This window comes from Morus notabilis, unplaced genomic scaffold, assembly GCF_000414095.1.
Source record: "Morus notabilis unplaced genomic scaffold, ASM41409v2 Scaffold283, whole genome shotgun sequence".
Classification (NCBI taxonomy): Eukaryota; Viridiplantae; Streptophyta; class Magnoliopsida; order Rosales; family Moraceae; genus Morus; species Morus notabilis.
The window spans coordinates 194,642-215,640 of record NW_010360513.1 but is presented as its reverse complement, the minus strand read 5'-3'; the positions used below and the strand labels follow the sequence as shown (position 1 = coordinate 215,640).

At 34.0% G+C, this 20,999-nt stretch overlaps 3 protein-coding genes across 5 annotated transcripts in view; 2 read left to right on the top strand and 1 right to left on the bottom strand.

The window, feature by feature from the left end:
• Positions 1–6,897, bottom strand: part of LOC21405462 (aspartic proteinase) — a 7,379-nt gene extending 482 nt beyond the window's left edge. The window contains exons 1-13 of the mRNA XM_024164665.1: positions 6,748–6,897; positions 5,430–5,775; positions 5,271–5,331; positions 5,085–5,179; positions 4,808–4,920; positions 4,520–4,688; positions 4,366–4,405; positions 4,162–4,226; positions 3,958–4,071; positions 3,759–3,823; positions 548–707; positions 332–451; positions 87–175 (exon numbers count right to left, since the gene is read on the bottom strand). Coding sequence (XP_024020433.1) covers positions 87–175; positions 332–451; positions 548–707; positions 3,759–3,823; positions 3,958–4,071; positions 4,162–4,226; positions 4,366–4,405; positions 4,520–4,688; positions 4,808–4,920; positions 5,085–5,179; positions 5,271–5,331; positions 5,430–5,762 — 1,424 coding nt within the window. The 5' untranslated portion in view covers positions 5,763–5,775; positions 6,748–6,897. The remainder of the gene's footprint in view (positions 1–86; positions 176–331; positions 452–547; positions 708–3,758; positions 3,824–3,957; positions 4,072–4,161; positions 4,227–4,365; positions 4,406–4,519; positions 4,689–4,807; positions 4,921–5,084; positions 5,180–5,270; positions 5,332–5,429; positions 5,776–6,747) is intronic.
• Positions 6,898–10,930: 4,033 nt separating this feature from the next.
• LOC21405461 lies at positions 10,931–12,421 on the top strand. 2 transcript variants are annotated; one of them, XM_024164664.1, is made up of 3 exons: positions 10,931–11,066; positions 11,733–11,900; positions 12,021–12,421. In XM_024164664.1, exons 2-3 carry the CDS (start codon positions 11,753–11,755, stop codon positions 12,167–12,169), a joined length of 297 nt encoding a protein of 98 aa, XP_024020432.1. In that variant the 5' UTR covers positions 10,931–11,066; positions 11,733–11,752; the 3' UTR covers positions 12,170–12,421. The 2 variants fall into 2 exon arrangements, with proteins under 2 accessions (XP_024020432.1, XP_010094902.1); XM_010096600.2 differs by having other exon boundaries at positions 10,931–11,161.
• Positions 12,422–15,951: 3,530 nt separating this feature from the next.
• On the top strand, positions 15,952–18,890 carry LOC21405460 (probable L-cysteine desulfhydrase, chloroplastic). 2 transcript variants are annotated; one of them, XM_024164628.1, is made up of 2 exons: positions 15,952–17,577; positions 18,603–18,890. In XM_024164628.1, exon 1 carries the CDS (start codon positions 16,173–16,175, stop codon positions 17,571–17,573), a length of 1,401 nt encoding a protein of 466 aa, XP_024020396.1. In that variant the 5' UTR covers positions 15,952–16,172; the 3' UTR covers positions 17,574–17,577; positions 18,603–18,890. The 2 variants fall into 2 exon arrangements, with proteins under 2 accessions (XP_024020396.1, XP_010094901.1); XM_010096599.2 differs by having other exon boundaries at positions 18,563–18,890.
• The last annotated feature ends 2,109 nt before the right edge of the window (positions 18,891–20,999 follow it).

Below are 20,999 nucleotides of genomic sequence, written 5' to 3'. Positions count from 1 at the left end.
CATTCCCCCCTAAGACGATGAAAATTGGCCAAAAAAAAAAAAAAAAAAAAAAAGAAAAGCACACAAAAAGCTAAGATTATAGATACCACAGAGGACCCCTCGGAGGAGGCACATCGAAAGCCGAAAACCCACTGATGCAGACTGAAGTAAGGCCTTCTCCCGTCTTCAGAATATACTACATACCAAGGCAAAAGATTGAAGCAAAATAAGTTAGTTCTCTTACAATTCAAGCACAAGCTATATAAGTATCAAACAATGTTTGTGTTCCACTTCAGTTCGTATCTTCATAGGTTTAACGTATCAAATATCACCAGTCATGTTATATTCTTACCTGTTCTGGAGTAAGCGTGAAAGGTTTGCTTCCAATGGTGAATGTAACGTTCGGCATGGTTGAAATGCTATTGCAGTTGATTACTGATTCTCCAGCTGGGCTTGGCAGGCTCTCGCAAAGCTGTCAAAATCAGAACACAAACATTCAATACAACTTTGTTGTTTTTTTCAACAATTTAGAGCACAGAACAACAAGCGTGGTCTCAAAATAACTCACCTGATTGACATATGCGATCACTTTTTCTTTGGTTTCCTTCTGTCTTAGCTGATTCTGGACCCATACAACAGCCATCTCACAGACAGTGCATGAAGGCGGGTCGGCTTCTAAATCTCCCTCCTTTCTATTTTCCTTCTCAACCACTGTTTCAATTTTACCACTGCATGGCAAGGCGGTTCGAGTGTCAGTTTAAGATATTGTAGGCAATGTTTTAAGTGTAGCATGAGAATTTATATGACCTGAAAGGCCTTCCTTCAGAAAAGAATATACTCTCGATGCCTTGCTTATTTCTGACTCAACTAGACATACTCGGGATACTAACATAAACACAACTTTATGTTAGGTAAATGACTCAAATTGATTTCCCATATTTTGTGTTTTTTGAGTAAGTTACTGTTTTATATTTTTAAGCAAGAATTATTAGGAGTCTATAAATAGGTGCTTTGTGTAAGGCTTTATATGAGCTCAAAAGAAAAGATCTGCTCAAAAAAAAAAAAAAAATGCTGCTTCCTTTTGAAAGAGAGAGAAAAGTGAGAGAGATAGACAAGAGTGCAAGGAGTTTTGGGTAGAGAGAGAAAATAAGAAAGTTATATGAGTGTAATTCTGAAACTGTTAGTGAATTTTTCTCCTTCTTTCGTGGACGTAAAAAATTTTCCGAACCACCTAAATCTTTGTCTTCTCTATTTTTCTGTTATTTTTATTTTAGTTTATTTTTTGCTATTTTTATTTCAGTTTATTTTCTACTGTGTGGGTGTAGAGGTGTGTTTTTCCTAACAACTAGCATCAGAGCTATGGTAAAGATTAAAAAAAATAAAAAGTCAAGATGATGTCCGGCATAAAGTTTTAGCAGATTGGGCGGTTTGATGAAAAAAGTAATTTCAACACGTGGTAGAGCACGGCGAAAGATGTTCTGATTCAGCAAGGATTACTGAAAGCGCTGCAAGAAAAGAAATCAGAAAATATGAAAGATGAAGATTGGGAAGAATTAGTAGCGAGAGTGGTAAGCACTATTCGTTTAAGTTTGGCTCCTAAACTGAAATATAGCTTTATGAGTGAAACATTTCCTTCTGAGATATGGAAAAAATTTTAAAAAAATTATATGTCGAAATCCCTAACAAATAGATTATATTTGAAGAAGCAATTGTATGAGTTGAAGATAGATGAAGAAATTGATGTTAGGGATCATATAAATAATTTTAATAAGTGCATAAGCAGCATAACTCAATTATTAAGTTTAGAGGTCAAAATTGATGAAGAAGATAAAACGGTAATTTTGTTGGCCTCCCTACCTAAATCATATGAGACTTTGATGACTACACTTTTAATTGAAAAGACAACATTGTGTAAAAGTATAAAACTATTGTTGACCCACCTCTTAAAAGCTTAAGCTTTTGGGATAGATTGGTAAACTAATATGGTATCAGAATGGGAGGTCCTGAGTTTAAACTCTCGTAATTGCACTATTTATCTCCATTTAAATTGTCATCATGTGTTGGGTCTTTAATATATCTTGAGCTTAAATATTCACGTGTTAGGCTTTCCAATTAATTTACCCACACGATTGCCCATTGTCCAGTTCACACGTGAGGGGGAGTGTTAAAGTATAAACTATTATTGGCCCACCTCCTAAAAGCTTAAGCTTTTGGGACAGATTGGTAAACTAACACGTTGATTGTAAATGAGGTGTCATTGCTTTATTAGATACTGTAAATATGAAGAAGCCAAATAGTACGTCTCATGCTGAACAAGTTTTAGTGGCACAATCATATTCAAATAGGGATACGAGCAAGTCACGAGGGAGATGTTATGATAAGAGAAATGATCGTTCTCAATCCCGTCCAAGAAAGGATACTGAGTGCTACTATTATTATAAGAATGGGCATATTAAGAGAAACTGTGAATAATTGACGAAGCATCTAGAAAAGAAAAAGAAAGCAAGAACCCCAAGAGACTTCAAATTCTGCAAATGTTATTGGTGACAAGTATGACAACGAAGACGATGTTTACTCTGTTATTGCTGATGAAAATATTTCTGACTCTTGGATTTTAGATTCTGGATGCCAATTTCATATGTGGCTGGATGTTCGTTCCATATGTGTCCACATAAAGAGCGGTTTGATTCCTATAAACCCTGTGATGCCGATACTTTGTTGATGGCTAATGATTCTAGTGCTAAAGCTGTTGGAATAGGTACTGCTAAGGTGAAGATGTTTGATGGAGTTGTGAGGATATTAACAAATGTTAGGCATGTTCCTCAATTAAGGAGAAATTTGATTTCTTTAGAGGCTTTAGACACTTTGGGTTGTGAGTACTATGCAAAGGGTGGTTTTATGCAAGTCAAGAGGTGATTTAATAGCCATGAAGGGTGAAAAAGTGAAAAACTTGTATAAGCTGGTTGGGACTACAGTTGTAGGTGAAGCTATAGAGGTGGAGCCAAGCCACGAAGAGTCTTCTTCTATTGTTAAAGAAAGAAGTCACAGGAGTAAAAGAGTGCAACAAGATAATGACAGTTGAAGATAATGAAAGCAAGATGGTGAAGACTTATGGTAATTAAGATGCTTTGAAGAAGAATACAGTTTATCGTGTCAAGTTTGAACTTGATGTATGTTTATTCTTGTTGAAGTTTGCATTATTGTCACCCTATCCATAAAGGGTGCGACGATGTGCGTCGAGATTGGATACCCAAATATGTGAGTTGAGAGAATTTGAGTTAAAGTGGAGATTATTAGGTAAGTGACTCAAATTGGTTTTGAGAAAGTTACTATTTTGCGTTTTTTGAGTAAGTTACTGTTTTATATTTTTGGGCCGGGGCTACTAGGAGTCTATAAAAAAGTACTTTGTGCAAGACTTTTAAGTGTGCTCAAAAGAAAAGATGTGCTTAAAGAAAAGTGCAGAAAAAGAGTGCCTCCTTTTGAGAGAGAGGGAGAGAAAAGTGAGGAGAGAAATAAGTAAGGGTGTAAGCGATTTTGAGTAGAGAGAAAATGCGAAAGTTGTATGAGCGTGTAATTCTGAAACTGTTAGTCAATTTTTCTCCCTCTTCTGTGGACGTAGAAAATTTTCCAAACCACCTAAATCTTTGTCTTCTCTATTTTTCTGTTATTTTTGTTTTAGTTTATTTTCTATTGCGTCAGTTTAGGGGTGTGTTTTCCCTAACACTTTATAATAGGAAACGCTGATGAATCAGACAAAGGGGATGAGAAAATTTTCCGACCTTACATACTCAGCCCCGTTGAACAAGCAGAGACCAATCTGCTGACAAACTTTGTCTGGTTTAACCTGCAGATTGGACATAAAAATGTAAGTTTAACCTGCAGATTGGACATAAAAATGCCTTAGTCCCATCTTTTTTGGATTATAAATTACAAGGTTGAAAAGGAAATATAAAGAAACGGGGAAACAAGAAAGCACACCCCTGAAACGAGTAGATCCCAGATTAACTCTCCGTATTGAGAAACAATTAGTTTGCATTCTGTACTCACTACTCCTTTGGCTCCAATTGCATGGTTGATCTCAGTCACAACAGTCTGTACGAGAGTCAATAGCTCAATAATTCTTTGCTTAAGTTTAGAAAGAGGGGGCAAAAGCACAACTCATGAAACGATTGGAGCACATACCGTTGGACCAGCGAGTAAGGACGTTCCCGAATCCACAATAGCAGCACATCCCCCTGCACATACACCTGAGAAAAATACTTATTAGTTTGCGTTATTAATGGAGTTATTTTTCAAGTCAAATTGCATTGTGTTTTCAAGATTATTAATCGTCGTATCGAACAAGATGATATAACCTCACTACTTAAGGTTTTTCTAAGAGATCACCTGTTGACTGGTTGCCAATGAGAATATCTCCCATTTCAATCTGAAAAACACAGAAACATTGTCTGATGAGATTACTTTCTTTTCTAATCGCCAGGAGAAAAGAAAAGAGTTTTAGGAGAAGGCGTCAAGTATTACGTTGTCCGGTTTCACTTACTTGCCAATAACCCTTTTTGGTAACTGGAACATAAGTATGCTTCCCTTTAAAGTGCTTTTCATCAACTCCACCGAAGATGATTTCACCTCCCACCGCTGCTGCTGGATCACGGTTAAGCCAGAATGAGAAGACTTCTTCACTTACAAGGTCTTGTTGTACCATGTTGTACCTGCACTTGTGAAATAAATCAACCTATCCATGGCATTGCAGCTTTGGGACAGATTATTGTTTATTGAGCTTTTCTCGAAGTTTGACAAACAAAACAGAGAAATTGGTTTATATAAGTACCAGACTGGAGTAACATTCCCAACTGAAATCTCCTGAAAACCAAGCCCCAAAAGTCCATCAAACTTGGCCAGCAAAAATGTGAGACTGCCTTCTCGTGTTGCCTCGATGAAAACCTGAGTTAGAATGAAATAAATAGACTGAAAAAGATTTACATTTCATTTTCTGTAGCCAAAGCACAAAGAATTCTCGAAACATGTTAAAAGAAAAGAAGAGAGAGAGAGAGAGAGAGAGAGAGAGAGAGAGAGAGAGAGAGAGAGGAGAAGAAGAAGAAGCTCGCCTGATCTTTCACAACAACATCTCCAACTTGAACATTGTCTTGACTGAAGAAACCAGATACGGATCCAGATCCATAATTTATTTCACAAGACTTTCCTGAATCACAAGTCAACAAGTATGAGTCAACTAGTGTCTCATAACAGTCATATAGACAAACTAGCAATGTCATGAAAATTGATCACTTTACCAATACTAGTATATGTACTGGACTTGCTTGACTTGTACCGGGAATGGAAATAGCAAGCAAGCTAAACACAGTTACAGTTACGAAACATTAACAGATTAGAACAAATAAGATTAATAAAGAACATCAAAAGCTGCAACATCTAAGCCAGAAAGTCCTTACAGAAAAGTAGCATTTTGATGATGGAACCCAAAGATTGGAACTGCCGGTGTCGAATATGACAGTGAAATTCTGAGCCGGCGAGCCAATACCGATCACTCCATAATATTGGGCATCCAAATAGTTCTTCAAAGGTACTATATCATCACCAGAGCTACCCAAATAACGATTCCCTTTGTATTTTGCCTCTCTTACTATTCTGTCAGCTTTTATGCTTTCAAGATCAAGGACTCTCTTCTTCAAGTTTATTCTCATCAAGCCATTAGAGGAAGGAGGAAAAAGTGAACATATTAAGGCCCATATGTAAAAACTCGCCAAAAGATGCTTGTGCCACATGGTTAGAGAAATCCTGTCAAAAAGAGGGCCAAAATAAATAGGACAGTTTTTTGACATACAGAGGAGGTATCAATATGACCTCACTTTTTGGAATTCTTTGAAACTGATATCTCATAGAAGTAAACATGTTTCAAAAACTGAACAAATTACCACACTCAGTTTATATGTGTATGTCATGAAGGAAAAAGGTCTAATAAAGGACAGATCACAGATCCTTCTGAATCAGCTAGGAAAATATTGTGTTTGCGGTCAAGGCTTTAAAGAAAAATTAAATTAAACCACCAAATTAATTGATCATCTCAGAGAAAAAATAATAATCATAATAATAATTGATCATCATCTCCACTGTAGAACAACCTTGGTATCTTAAAAGAGGATAGTGGAGAACTTGAAAAGGGGGAGGAAAAAAAAAGTAGATTACCTGTCTAAAATCAAGAAATATTTATTGGAAATCTCAAGTAGGAAACAGTTGTAGAGTATTTAAACACAGGATTGAAAAGAGTGGCTTAAAAATCCGTTCTTTATAGAACAGGAAACAAAAAGAGAGTTAAAAGAAGATATGAAACAAAAGTTTCAATTTCAGGAACAAGTAAGAAAAATAACAAAAAGTTGTACTAACCATGAAAAATCACCTCACGTATACAAAAAGCCCATACAAAAGAAAAGGATGATGGTCCACGAAACCAGGACCAACCGTGAAAGATTATTACCCAACTATACAAGAAATCAGAAATCCATGTGAAAGAAGACATAAGTATTGTTATGTCAAGACAGTTACAACAACTTCATCACCATAACAAAACAGATATATATATATATATATTTATATAATCCCAAAGAAAAATGATTATATGGTTTGGTCTCCAAATCAAGTCTAAAAGGATGTATTACTAACCATGGTGACCACTATGCATTATGTACTGATTGTCATGTTGATGAAGATGATTATCACTAAAAAGAACAGGAAAAGTCAAACTGAAATTACCTTGCTTGGAGAAAGTTGAGATATGGAGAGGAACTTCACAAGAGTATTATGAGTGTATCCTGAGAAATAGGAGTTCCTTCCCTGCCTTTTTGTAAGGAGAGGAAGATAGTTAAACAGCACACTCAATGACGGAAACTTGTCTTTGTCCTCTCAGTCTCTCCCAAATAAATATCATATTATTATTCCTTTTAATAAATAAAGAAATAAATCATATTCTACATGAAAAATAAACAAGCCCCACGCGCCTTTTCTTGCACGTGAGCGAGTGTACCTTATTGCCTACCAAAAAATATACACTTTAGTTGACATTAGATTTTTGTTTCTTAAAGCTTTTTGCCTTTTTTTTTTTTTTTTTACTTTTTATAAACCATTATTATTAGCTAAATTATCTAGTACTAATTAAACTTCAAAAACAAATTACAATTGGTATAACCTTTTTTTTTTTTTTTTGTTAAATGCAGTATATTGAAACTATATACAAATCTCATTCAACTTATAAAATAATTAGATAAAAAATGATATGGTAAAATACTAAGCTAACTCTTGCCTCATTGAGATGAAGTATATAAATAAATAATTCAACCCAAATAGAAAAATCCACACGCGAAACACGCAATGGACAGTAGACAGCTAACCATTTATTCAGCAAAAAAAAAAAAAAAAAACATTTTTTTATTTAATCTTTTTTTTTTTTTTTTTTTCCGTTCAAGTATGGACATGGAATGCCATAAATTTTGCGGCCACTTGAAGCTTCCCAGAAGTTTCCACAACCAACAGAAAGTGGCCACGAAGCAGCATATTAGCATTTAAATTTGAGCGCTTTGTTCTTATATATATACACTCTGCATATGAGAGCTTCCATTTTTGGCATATATCTTTGAGAACATAAAAAACACATTTGGTGTAAGTTGCCGTAACTCAATACAAACATTTCTCAATATTTCGAGCCCTTAAAAAAATAAAAAAAGGTACGGCTAATGGTCCTCCCTCATTTTTCTTTTCTATTAAGAAAAATATATTTTTTAATACGCTAATATATTAATAGATCAGGTTTTATATATTTTAAAGTTGTGTAAAATCACGTAAAAATTAAAAAATATGCACATTTAACGTTAAAAAAAAACCTGACTTATTAATACACTATGCGCACCAGAGAATTTTTTTGATAAAAAAATGCGAAACAGAAATAAATACAAAGTGTGACCACACACTCTAATATAGATAGACATACTTATCTATCGAATAATCCACTGTTACGTATTATTAGGTTTTCTTTTTTTTTTCAAGGTTTTTCAATCGTAATAAAAAGTTAAGTAAGAAAAAATTAGTAAATTCTCTTTTTAAATACATTATTTTAAAAGTTTTACTATTTATTCTTAATTAATCTTTTTTTATAAATATAATTTTTTAATTAAAATGTATTAATTAAATATAAAAAGTAAAATACAGTATTCATACGTTTTAAAAGAATATTCGTCTTTTTTTCTTAAAAGTACCATATTATCATATATTACTCGGGTGACCTCAATAAATATTTTCTTCTTTTGTTTTTTTTTGCTTTTTTTTTTTGTTTTCATCTTTTAACCAATACCTTATGAGATCTTCTATGGAGTTATTTTCACTGTACTTTTGGTACCTTTATTTACGTGGCTTATAGTCAGAACGACAAGAAACAATCGATGGCCAGTAGTGTAGTGTATCCGAGTTCCATTTTGGAACGTTGTAAACGCTGAATACGGTGTCCATAAAAACTCTATCCTTGATTAATTTTAATTTAAAAGATAAAAATATAATATTAAGAGATAAAAATAAAAAGGAGTTAAATTTTAAAGGGTATTTTTAAAAATTATCCTTTACTTAAATAAACTCCTTTTTTTTTATTACCCCATTTTTCATTTTCGTTGGTCTTGATGTGTTCAACTGAATATCATTTTACGGCTTTTGCATTTGAACCTAAGGATTTGATAATAAAGATTAACTTCCATATTAGACCTAACAGACCTACTTGTAATTACTAATGAATCTGATAGATAAGTTATAGAAATATAAATAACAATGACACGAGAATCTGATTATTGGAAGTGATTTAAACCTAAAAAAAAAATCATGGGTGCTAAACTTATATACTGACAGAAGTCAAGTAGAAACTTTTTATAAGTTTCGACTGTTAAGGTTATTTGTTACTTTAAAATATTTTTAAAAAAAAGACCTCAAATTATAGGTCCAGTGTTTTAGGCCTCATTTGGTTCGCAGATTTGAGTTTTTAATTTAAGTTGAAATATAATTTTATGTGAGAATTTTTTACTGTAACAGAAAAAGTTAGATGTGACTTTTTATGAGAGCTTTTAACTATATAAATACTGAAATTAAAACTTGAATTAGTGAAATGAATGAGGCCTTAAGTTATTTCCCAACCTACACATCACTTTATACAAAGTTGCTCCAAACTTTGTAAAAGTTCTACATAGTCCCTCCGTTACAATTCAGTCCAAAAAAACATTGAAACTCATGATAGAGAGGCAATTGTCTAATTTGAGCCTTCCATTTAATTAAAAAAAAAAATTAAGGGTTTGTTCGTTTGTACCTAAACTCAAAAACAGTTTAAACTCAAGTTATAATTTTATTTAAGTTCATGTTCTTTTATAAAATTTGAGTTTGAACTTAAGTTTTAACTTGAATTTTAACTTGAGTTTACGGTTAAAATATGAGGCTGTTCTTTTGCCGTTTTTGAGTTAGGTAATTTGAGTGTAGATTTTGAGTTGAGTTTGAGTTATAACTTGAGTTGAAGTTGTAACTTGAGTTTGTGTTTGGTTGTGTACATTTGAGTTAGGGTTTGAGATAATAATCTTTCTGAGTTTGTGTTTGAGTGAGTCAAAACTTAAATTTGTATTTAGATAGTATTTTAATAAAAACTCAATGCTGATGGAAAATTTTAATAGGGTATATGGGTGGGGTTTTATTCGTCTTTTTGTTGTCAACGCATAGAAAAAAATCATCTCAATCAGAATTAAAACGAAAAAGTTATAGCATTTTTAAGAATAGAAAAAATAATGTTCATTAATTTGAGTTTGAGTTTTTGAACTCGAGTTGAAGTGGAAACTTAAACTCGAGTTTTAGTACCAAACTCGAGTTCAAACTTAAAAGAACATGAACTTGAATAAAGTTGTAACTCGAGTTGCTTTTTTTGAGTTTTTGACTCAAGAAAGGGGCTGCCGAACAGCCCATTTGAGTTTAAGTTTCCCCTTCAACTCAAGTTCCTAAACTCAAACTCAAGTTAATGAACAATATTTTTTCTATTATTAAAAACACTACCCGTTTACTTCGCTGATTCGAGTTTAGAATTCGAGTTGAGATGTGATTTTATGTGAGAGCTTTTTACTGTAGCAAAAAAGTTAGATGTGATTGTTTGTGAGAGCTTTTTACTGTAGAAAAACTTGAATTCTAAACTCGAATCAGCGAAGTGAACGAGATAACTTTTTCGTTTTAATTCTGATTGAAATGATTCTTTTTTTATGCGTTCACAATAAAAAGACGAATAAAATATCACCCATATACCCTATTAAAATTTTTCATCATCACTAAGTTTTTATTACTATACTATTTAAATACAAACTCAAGTTTTGACACACCATAACACATATTCAAAAAGATTATCATCTCAAATTATAACTCAAATATAAACAACTAAATACAAACTCAAGTTATAACTTCAACTTAAATTTAACTTAAAATCTATATTCAAATCACCATAATTCAAAAATATAACTGAACAAACTCTAAGTTACTCCTCCAATCATAAATGATGTGCATAAATTGAAATTAAAACGTTTGCGCTGCTTAAACTAATAAAATCTTGTCGTTTTGAAACTCAAAATATCACTCGTAGTTTTGTCTCTAGAATGTGTTTGGTGGAACCGCAAATCGAATTCTTTTTAATTCCGTTGCGTTAGTCTCAGAACTTTTGTAAAATGAGTTTTAAGAGAAATATCTATTTGCAAAATTAATTTTGAAAAACTTTTATTGATATAACGACTTCAAAAATTATCCAAATTTTACATTGATAGTTGATAGACCAAAAGAAAATTGTTTTGTGAGTTCTCAAAAAAAAAAAAAATAATAATAATAATAAAATAAAAGAAAAAATAAAAAAGAGAGAGGGGGTTACTATTCTGGTTTTTTTTTTTTCAAAGATTGTCGTTTTTGCAAACTTTCTGACTCCTGCGCTGTGTCGCTCAGACTCTCCTTCTGAGTCTCTCATGTTGGCCCAGTCCCGCCCAGCCTCACACAGTCCCACGGTTGCGCGCTTCCAACTCACTCCGGTAAGCCTCTCTCTCTCTCTCTCTCTCTCTCTCTGTTGGCTCAGTCCCGCCCAGCCTCCCACAGTCCCACGGTTGCGCGCTTCCAACTCACTCCGGTAAGCCTCTCTCTCTGACTCTCTCTCTCACAATATAATCATCGTTTCTTCTGATAGCATGATGGTCAGTTGATTCTGCCGTTCCTTGTTCCTAATTATACCCAACATGGAAGATGGCAAAAACACAATCTTTTTCGTTTCTCTGAATTTCTTACATTGTGTTTTCTAACTATAAGATTCACTCATTCAAAATTGAAGCTTGTGACGAATATTTTTACTTGAACTTCACCTTATCCTTGCAATTTACTTAAATAATTCACATCCGGATCCGCTTGCAAGTTGGAACAAGAAACGAGCCATCTCTTCGTGGAGGTGTTCGAAATCTTCATTGTTTATTGTGTTTATTCCTCTACTCAATACATTAAAGCCGCAAACTTTTTCGTTGGTTTTTCTGCTTTGCTTTTTCCAGTTTGCCTTCCAAGTGTTTGACAAAATGACGCAGTACGAAAAATTTTTGTGTTAATATAAAATAATTGGGTTAATGTTCTATGTTTAGTTTGGTTGAAATCAGTAAAAGCATTTTTCTTTTTGCTGACAAGAAGTTGTACATTTGAATGGATTTCTCTCAAAGGAGCTATAAGTGATACGCAAATGTCGTTGAGGCGATTCTTTGGGTTCTCAGATGGTGAGCTGTGTAGATCAGACGCCAAACCTTGTTCCAGATTGATGAGACATACTGCTGGAATTTTCAGTGTTGGTGGAGGATTGGGATTCTGGGTTCTTTGCAGATTGCATTATGGTCAGTTCATGCTAGCATTGAGATGCTAATGAATAATGATTTCGTCGTTTTGTTTGTTTTGGTCACTCACTTTGGTCGGAAAATACAAACATTTTGGGTGTTTGCCTATGCCTTGTGCAGGTCCTAGAATTACAGTTCCTAGGAGTTTCCGGTGGGCGGCTTGCGGGGCAATATCGGTAGGCTCAACCTCTGCTTTGCTGGTACGTTTATTTAGTCCCGAGTGTGAACCACAGAACATAGCTGCTTATGACAAGCCAAAGCAATCTTAGATTGTTTTTTAGTTGTTGCCATTCATGAATGAGTTGTTTAGTATCTTAGAGACCATATGCGTTGTATAAGCTAAGTTTGCCTTGAAAATGAATGTGCCTTGGAATATTTTTCTGCCTAGAAGTTTGGTCGTTTTCTAGTTGAGTGGTCATATAATTGAGAGTTTAATTCCTTAAGGCAGACTACTTGGTGAACAACTGGTGTTTCATGCTTCCCAAAAGAATAAAGGACATTAGAAGTGTCGGGTACCGCAAGACAGAACGAACGAGGCCTAGTCTCTTCCATTTTGGAAAGGGCGATGGTGTAAAAATCAGGAATGGTTTGAAACGAACGAGGCCTAGTCTTTTCCATTTTAGAAAGGGCAATGGTATAAATATCATGAATGGTCGGAGGATTCAAACTATGATTTGAATCATGGTTCATGATTCGTTACAGTGTTTTCTCTCACAAAAAATACACGTAAATAAAAAATAGTTCTAATCACATGATTCTAATCAATGAACCAAACGTCTTCTAAAATTGAATGTATTGTGTTGTCCCACTTTTTTACTCTAGTACATTTATAAATAAATCCATGATATATCATGAAGTGAAAATTTCATATTAGTACCGTATAGCGTAATTGTCTTTTGGTACTTTGTATTTTTAGTAATTTTAAATTGGTATCTTGACGCTTTAGAAAATTATTTTTTTAATATCTTAAGATTATTTTTTAGAATGTAAAATGTCAAAGTTGCCATTCTTATTAATTAACTAAAAAACTAATAATAAATTTAGAAAAATTCTGAAATTTTTTTTAAAACATTTAAAAATTAAAAATAAAAATAATGCTTTAAATTAAAATAAAATTTTCAGTATTTTTTTAAAATTTATTAGTTTTTAATAAAGTAATGAGAATGGTAAATTTGACATTTTACATCTTAAAGAATGACTTTAAGATATTAAAAATAATTGTTTAAAACGTTAAAATACTAATTTAAAATTATTAAAAACATAAGATATTAAAAGATAATTACGCTATAACACATGGTATTAATATGAAAATTTTCCTATAATATTTTTTTTTTTTTCAAATGACGTGTTTTATTTTTTCGTTTTCAAATCTCATACTTTTCAAGGCTTCTTTGACTCTTTCAGTCAGTTAGCAACCACCACATTCTGACATAAAATTGCGATAGGAATAAAGGGCTTTATTACTTGGCCTTTGGGAAATAGACCTATTCATGTACTAGATTTAGAAGGCCAGCCCATCACATTCTAACATAAAGTTGGTACTTTTTTTATTTGTTTGTTTTTTTGGTAATCCAATACTCTTATCTACGCTAAATTTTCAAACAATGAAGGATAGATGATGGACCCTAGCACTTAGAATTCTAGTCAATAAGCAATAAACGTGCGACGAATCATATTTGAGTATTGACAAATCACAGTCCGTAGTTGATATCTGCATGTTTACAGGTGTTTATGCAAAATTGCAAACGTCTTGAAAGTGACATGGGGCCTAATTCCTAACCAAAATAATCCCAAAGCCAATTACTTTGTGCCTTTGCCCCCACTTGTGTCATGTGGACCCTCAAACACTCAACACAAGACAAATTGGCGTCTTGTTTTGGCTTGGTTTTAATCAATTTGTATGGTGAGGAAGCTTACGTATAACACAACGGATTTCACATCAAAATCTCCAAAAAAAAAAAAAAAAAAAAAAAAAAAAAAAAAAAAAAACCCAAAAAAAAAAAAAAAAAAAAAAAAAAAAAAAACGATATCCTAAATTAGCACCCGCGTCACTCCCTTGGCATGTGTTTGCTTGTTGACGGCCTTTTGTTCTTTATTATGTTCTTGCTTTCTCGTTAGTCCTTAACCAATGTATTAGATTAATGTTTTGTTGGCAAATCAATGGGAATTCTACAATGTTGATTTTTTTTCTCTTTCTACCTAAAAATAACATACTCCCTATGAGAGTTTAGGTCCGAGATGATCCATAATTTGAGACTATTTATAACTATTTAATTTAAAAATTCTTAGATGTACTAGTACTATAAATTACATCAAAGATCCGCAAGTAAACATATTAACGACAAGTAATGTATTTTCGGTATGCTACTATTTCTTGTACTTATTTTGGATCTTTAGTTGTTTTACCTAAATGCAAGGCCGGTAACAAAGCTTAAATTGCAAAGAAATGGGTCAGCTGGAATCTTCTGATTTTCGATTGGTGGAGTCAATGCTTGTTATGACGAATGAATTTTGGCGTTCACCAAATAATAATAATAATAATAATACACACACAATGTCAGCGGCAATAGTTATACAAAATATTTGTCTGTGTAGCTGTACATAATGTTATATAATAATATCATGGCTTCATCGACTTCAGGCTGAGAGCAAGAAAAATTTTAGGGGATAAGTCTACTTTATAGAGATTGCGTTATACAGACACTGAATGGTTGTAGCGCATGTTTTACTATTATATCCGTATTTATATTCACACACACATTCTATATATCAATTATGATAGGGACTCTTAAAAAGGGGAGGAAAAAAAAAGACAAAAATAGTAGAAAATATACCAATATGAAAAGGTTAAGAAAGTATATAGGTCAATTTTTAATTATAGAAATTAATAGGTCATAATTTTTCAAGTTATGGTTCATAACCAGACAAGTTATGGACAAAAATCGTGAATTATGGACAATAACTTGTCAAGTTATGGTTCATAACCAGACAAGTTATGGATAAAAATAATAATTTGGCCTATTTATTAACTTATATAAACTATTTTCTTATTAATTTTAATTCATCTCAAGTCTTGATCTATTTTTCTCTTTCTCCCAAAAAAGACTCCAAAACCATTCCATCCCCTTTCTTTCTAGCCATAACTATGTCCATTTCGTTGCAACTATCAACTATCTTCTAAAAAAAAGTACGTAAAACACTAAAAATTTAGGGGTTGTTCTTTTGTCAAAAAAATTAAAAAAAAAACAACTCGAGTTCCAATTTTATTCAAGTTCATGTTCTTTTAAGTTTCAACTTTATTCAACTTTACTCAACTTTATTCAAGTTACAACTTCAACTCAAGTTATAACTCAAATTTAACTCAAAAACTACACTCAAATTACACTTTAAAAGAACAATCATTTAGAATTTTTAATTACACTTCAAAAGAACAACCATTTAGGATTTTTAATTCCCTTTATATTCTTTTCCTAGCAACATTATGAACAAATACCAAACTCCTCAAATTTACATTAATAATAACAAGTACCAAATGAGATACTACTTTTAAAGCTATGAAAATTGCAATCAATAGATTCTAGACCTTCAGAAAAAAAAAAAAAAAAAACCATAGACAATATTTGTTACAAATATAAGCATATCTACATCACAAATTTCGTGTTTAATATAAGTATTCGTGTCATAATTTAAATCATAATTTAGACTCATTATAATATTTTTTTTTTATAAAAATATATATAAATTAAAAATTATTTTAAATTATAATTTTAAATTTGTAAACTAAACATCTAGCTTAAATTTAATAAAAGTGCCCCTCATTTTCTTCTTCAGCAACTTTTTCCCCTCTTTTTCTCTTCCTGTTAATGCAAGTGTACGTAAATCACGTGAGCAAAGGTGGGGAGTCACGTGCGTTAAAAGTTATACTTAAAATGGGTGTGCGAGTACGAGTCAGAGAGAGTTTTTGGTGGCGGTACCTGATTAGTGATTAGTTTTTTCAATGCGGTTATTGGGTGCTCCAATGTTTCCCACTCGTCACTTCTCTGTTCTCTCTTCCCCCTAATCCTATTACTAAAACCTGCCATTTGTTACCCTCTCCTTTTTTATATTTTCCTTAAAACTTATCTCCTTTTACTTCTTCAGTCACACACTCTCTCTCTCTCTCTCTCTCTCTCTCTCTTACTTACATGCTCTGATGCTCTTCCTCCTCTTCGTCTTCATCCTCTAATCTTCTCCAATTATTCCAAACCCTAGAATCCTGCAAATTCCCCTTCAATGGCTTCCTCTCCCCATAACGGCCATGGCCACGGCCACGACCAGAACCATCTGGAGCTCAACGGCGACACCACCAAAGCCCACCCCGCGTCGAAGAAGCCGAGGCTTTCTCTTTCTCTCTCCTCCTCGTCGTCGTCCTTCATCACCGAATCCGAAATCCGATCGGAGTTCTCTCACCACGATCCGGGCATCGCACGGATCAACAACGGGAGCTTCGGGTGCTGCCCTAGCTCCGTAATCGAGGCGCAGAGGGAGTGGCAGATGAGGTTCCTCGCCCAGCCCGACGCTTTCTACTTGAACGAGCTCAAGAAGGGGATTCTCCAGTCGAGGACGATCATCACGGACCTGATCAATGCCGACCACGTCGACGAGGTCTCGATCGTCGACAACGCCACCACCGCCGCCGCCATCGTCCTCCAGCAGATGGCCTGGGGCTTCACCGACGGCAAGTTCCACCGAGGCGACGCCGTTTTGATGCTCCATTACGCCTACGGCTCCGTCAAGAAGTCCATCGAGGCTTACGTCACCCGCGCCGGCGGCCACGTCATCGAGGTACCTTTGCCCTTTCCCGTTAAGTCCGGCGAAGAGATTATCACCGAGTTTAAGAAGGCTTTGGAGAGGGGAAAAGCTAATGGAAGGAGAATTAGGCTTGCTGTTATTGATCACGTTACTTCTATGCCTTGTGTGGTTATTCCCGTTAAGGAATTGGTTAAAATCTGTAGGGAAGAAGGCGTTGAGCAGGTGTTTATAGACGCCGCTCATGGTATTGGGTGTACTGACGTTGATATGGAAGAAATTGGGGCGGATTATTACGCTAGCAATTTGCATAAGTGGTTCTTCTGTCCGCCGTCTATCGCGCTGTTGTACTGTCGGAAATCGTCCAAGTTATCGGATTTGCATCACCCTGTGGTGTCCCATGAGTATGGCAATGGGTTGGCGATAGAGAGTGCTTGGATTGGAACCAGGGATTACAGCCCTCAGTTGGTGGTTCCTTCAGTTGTGGAATTCGTCAATCGGTTCGAAGGAGGTATCGAGGGGATTAAGAAGCGAAATCATGAGCAAGTCGTGAAGATGGGGAAGATGTTGGCGAAGGCGTGGGAGACCAATCTTGGGTGCCCTCCTGAAATGTGCGCAAGTATGATCATGATTGGGTTGCCTGCTTGTTTAGGGATTTCCTGTGAGAAGGATACTACGAATTTAAGGACGCATTTGAGAGAGAAGTTTGGTGTTGAAGTTCCGATTTATTACCGGATTCCTAAGAATGGTGAGACCGGTTCGATAACTGGGTATGCTCGCATTTCGCATCAAGTGTACAACAAAGAGGATGACTATGTCAAACTTAGGAATGCAGTTAACAAACTTGTATCCGATGGTTTCACTTGCACACTTCTTTCCCAGTGATGAGGTATGCTCTGCTTTTATCCACTTTTGTGAAGATGCAATGAATTGAATTTTTGTGCTGATTTTAGTCAAAATGGATTTCAATGCTCATGATTCATAATTGTTTACAGAAAAACTGTTATTTGGTTATATAAAATTTGTCTCCTTTACTCATTCATGAAATTTATTGTGTCTATTATTTTAGTACTCTACTACAAGAGAGAAATAAATTACCAGGAAAATTCTTAGGCTATCAATAGTCAATATCAGAGGTAATAATTAAATTCTTCAAAGCGGCCACACGATGGAAAAAGATTCAAGTTGGTTGTTGGAATCGTATTCAGATCACCCCTATCAAGACACTGACTTATCCGACAAAGTAGTATCTTCGTATAGCAATAATATTCTCCAAGAAATGACTTGTGGAAGACAAAAATTGACAAAGAAAATTTATTCTTATCATGCATATCCTTTATCTCGCTTATTTGATTATTTAATTGAAATTTCATACTACATGATTCCTGTTGCTCATCATATATGAGGAATGATGGTTTACAAGTTTCTTTTTATGTAGTTGCATTGTAAGTTATCTGTTATTACAGATATTTGTAATTTGCCTGCGGTTCATGACATGTAAGTAGGAGACTTCTCTTGGTGTATTTTGGTTGGTTGTAAGTAGGAGACTTCTCTTGGCGTATTTTGGTTGGTCCATTCAATACTCTCGGGAACTATTGGAATTGAGGGTAGGGTGAAGAAAAGAATAGGCTATCCTTGGAGCTACGTTGCCTATAGTTTCCATTTTCTAGAAAGAAAGTTGACCATGTATCTTTTGGACCGAACAAATTAAAACATATTAAACTCGTGCAATAAGTACGAACGTGATTGATTGCTAATTGTATCCCTTTAACAGACCTTAGGGGAAAAAAGGGAAATAAAAAGGGGAAAAGAAAAAAAATAACATTTTCTGATTTTAAGCTGTCTTTGACATGTGATTTTCTGTTTACATGTAGTGTAATGAGGCACTGAAGAAGTCTTTCTGATGAATAACAGCTACGCTTCTCTGCATCCTTTGCATGCTTGACTAGTTGCAATGGTTTCGGTACCATTACGCCAAGGAAAGATTAGCAGAGAGATGAACTGCAGAAGTGCATTTGTCTAAGCTGAAAGAGTTTTTCATCTTAGTTTTTCTGACTTTTTAGTTTTCGGATATGATTACTTATCTGTTGACCGGTAGTTTTGTTGTATATGTTGCACGCTTTCAAGCTGTCCATTGAAATAAGACTTCTTCAGCTTCACTCTATACAATAAAGCCTGACGATGAATTTTGATTTACTTTTAGTATCGTTTGTTGCCGACTGGTATTACTTTCGTTAAAGTCTGGTTTGGGATAGCTTTTGCTATTATTTTTAGGCATTTTTTACCGTGCGACGGTGAGATCTCCAAAAAAATCTCCACCCTGGTGAATTAATTTTTTAATAATTAGATTTATAATATGAACAGTTCTGTGTGGCGCATTGTAAATTTTTAATACGAATTTATATAAATCTGATCGTTAAAAAATTAATCTAATGATTAAAAGTGGGGGTTCTACTAGCACGATTTTTTAGTGGGTTTCACCGTAAAAGTTGCCTATATAAGTAGTAGAATAAAATAAGCATATATGAATAGTTAATGGAAAAGAGGTTTTTTTTATTTTAGAAGAGTTTTTAAATATGTTTGGTTAAATAAATCCTAAGTTTAATTAAATCTAATATGAGAAAATATAGATGAAATTTTAATTTGTTATTCACAAATAAAAGATTAAAAATGTAAATGCACTACAAGAAAAAAGTGTTTTTGCGACGACAAAAACCCTAGTGTCGTCGCAAATAATAGTTTTAGCGATGACATGTCGTCGCAGATATGTCGTCGTAAAAACTTTTTTTGCGATGACACAGTGTCGTCGCAAATATATTTGCGACGACAAGCGTCGCTAATACGCCGTTCTGAAATTGTCGTGATATAATATTTTTTGCGACGATAAATTTCAAAATGTCGTCATAAATAATCTTCCTTTTTTGCGACGACACGTATAAAAAAGTCGTCGCAAAAAACTGGAATAAATATATTTTTTTAAAATTTTTTAAAAAATGGCAATTAATTAATTTTTAATAATTTTAATTAAACGTTATTATGTTACATACTGAATATAATTTATTAAGATACATTAAAAGTGAAATATAAATTAATATTAAAAACAGTAAATCTAAATAAATTTATAAAATATGATCTAAATACTACATGAAGTGCATATATAATGTTCAAAAAAATATAAAAGTCTAAATAAAGTGAAAAATAAAATAGAACATATAACAGAACTATTCGTCTAAGTTTGCAGCATCGCCAACAGCTGAATCATCATCAGGACTGTCATCATCTGAAGGAGGCAGAGGAGTGTCTAGGTTAACTGGTTCTGGATGAGCAATCGTAGGTAATTGGATGTTGAGCTGCAATTTAGACACTAACTCTAACATCTTCACCTGATTGTCATAAATCTTCATTTGTTCCCGGTATGATTTCTTTAAATAACGATCCATACGTGAGTTAGGTTGAGCCGATGAGGTTGCGTCCGAGAATGAACCAGCAGATGAAGGAGAAGCCCCGGAGTAATGCCTTTGGGAGAGCGTCGGACCCACTCCTATCTTATGTCCTTTACGCATGCCAAGAACTTGCTCCAAAACCTCATGCTTGTCAAGGGGGAGTCTAGTCGAGCTTGCAGTAGTCTGTGTTCTCTGCATTTGTCTATCCTCCTCCAGGGTGTTCTACATAATAAGACATTATAATTATTTTTACGTGTTATAAAACCACTATTTCAGTATAAAAAAATTTAATATGAAAAGTAGAAATACTTATGAAAGTCTGTTCCGCATGGGTATTAACCCAACAGTCCCTGTGACGATGCATGTCCGCCCAATTGTCTATAGCAGACATCGGCTCTTTGGTCTCTGTACTGGCCTGTCAAATAAATTACATTTATTAAAATTCTTAAATTTTAACTAAATTTTTGCAGCATAACGACTTATTTTTCATATGATCCAAAAATCCAAACCTGTAGAAAAACAACTTTAAAAGATTTCGGCACACCATAACTGCAAGATGTGCCACCAAGAACAGGAATCACAAACATATAAATACGATAATGAAGTCAAAAAATAAGTACTAACCTTCTTATTGCGATGCTGAGAGTACGATAACCGACCATGTAAGCTTGGATACTTTTGATTGCTGCGATTAGTTTTATTTGTCTATGATATTTTCTGTTTATGATTAACTATAATAAGTAATAGTTACTTGAAATTATGTATAAAAAATCATCAAGTTCTAACAAATCTATAATTACTTGAAATTTGTCACTGGAGAACCTATCGCAACAACGATCCCAATGAACTTGATTTCTCATGTTACTCG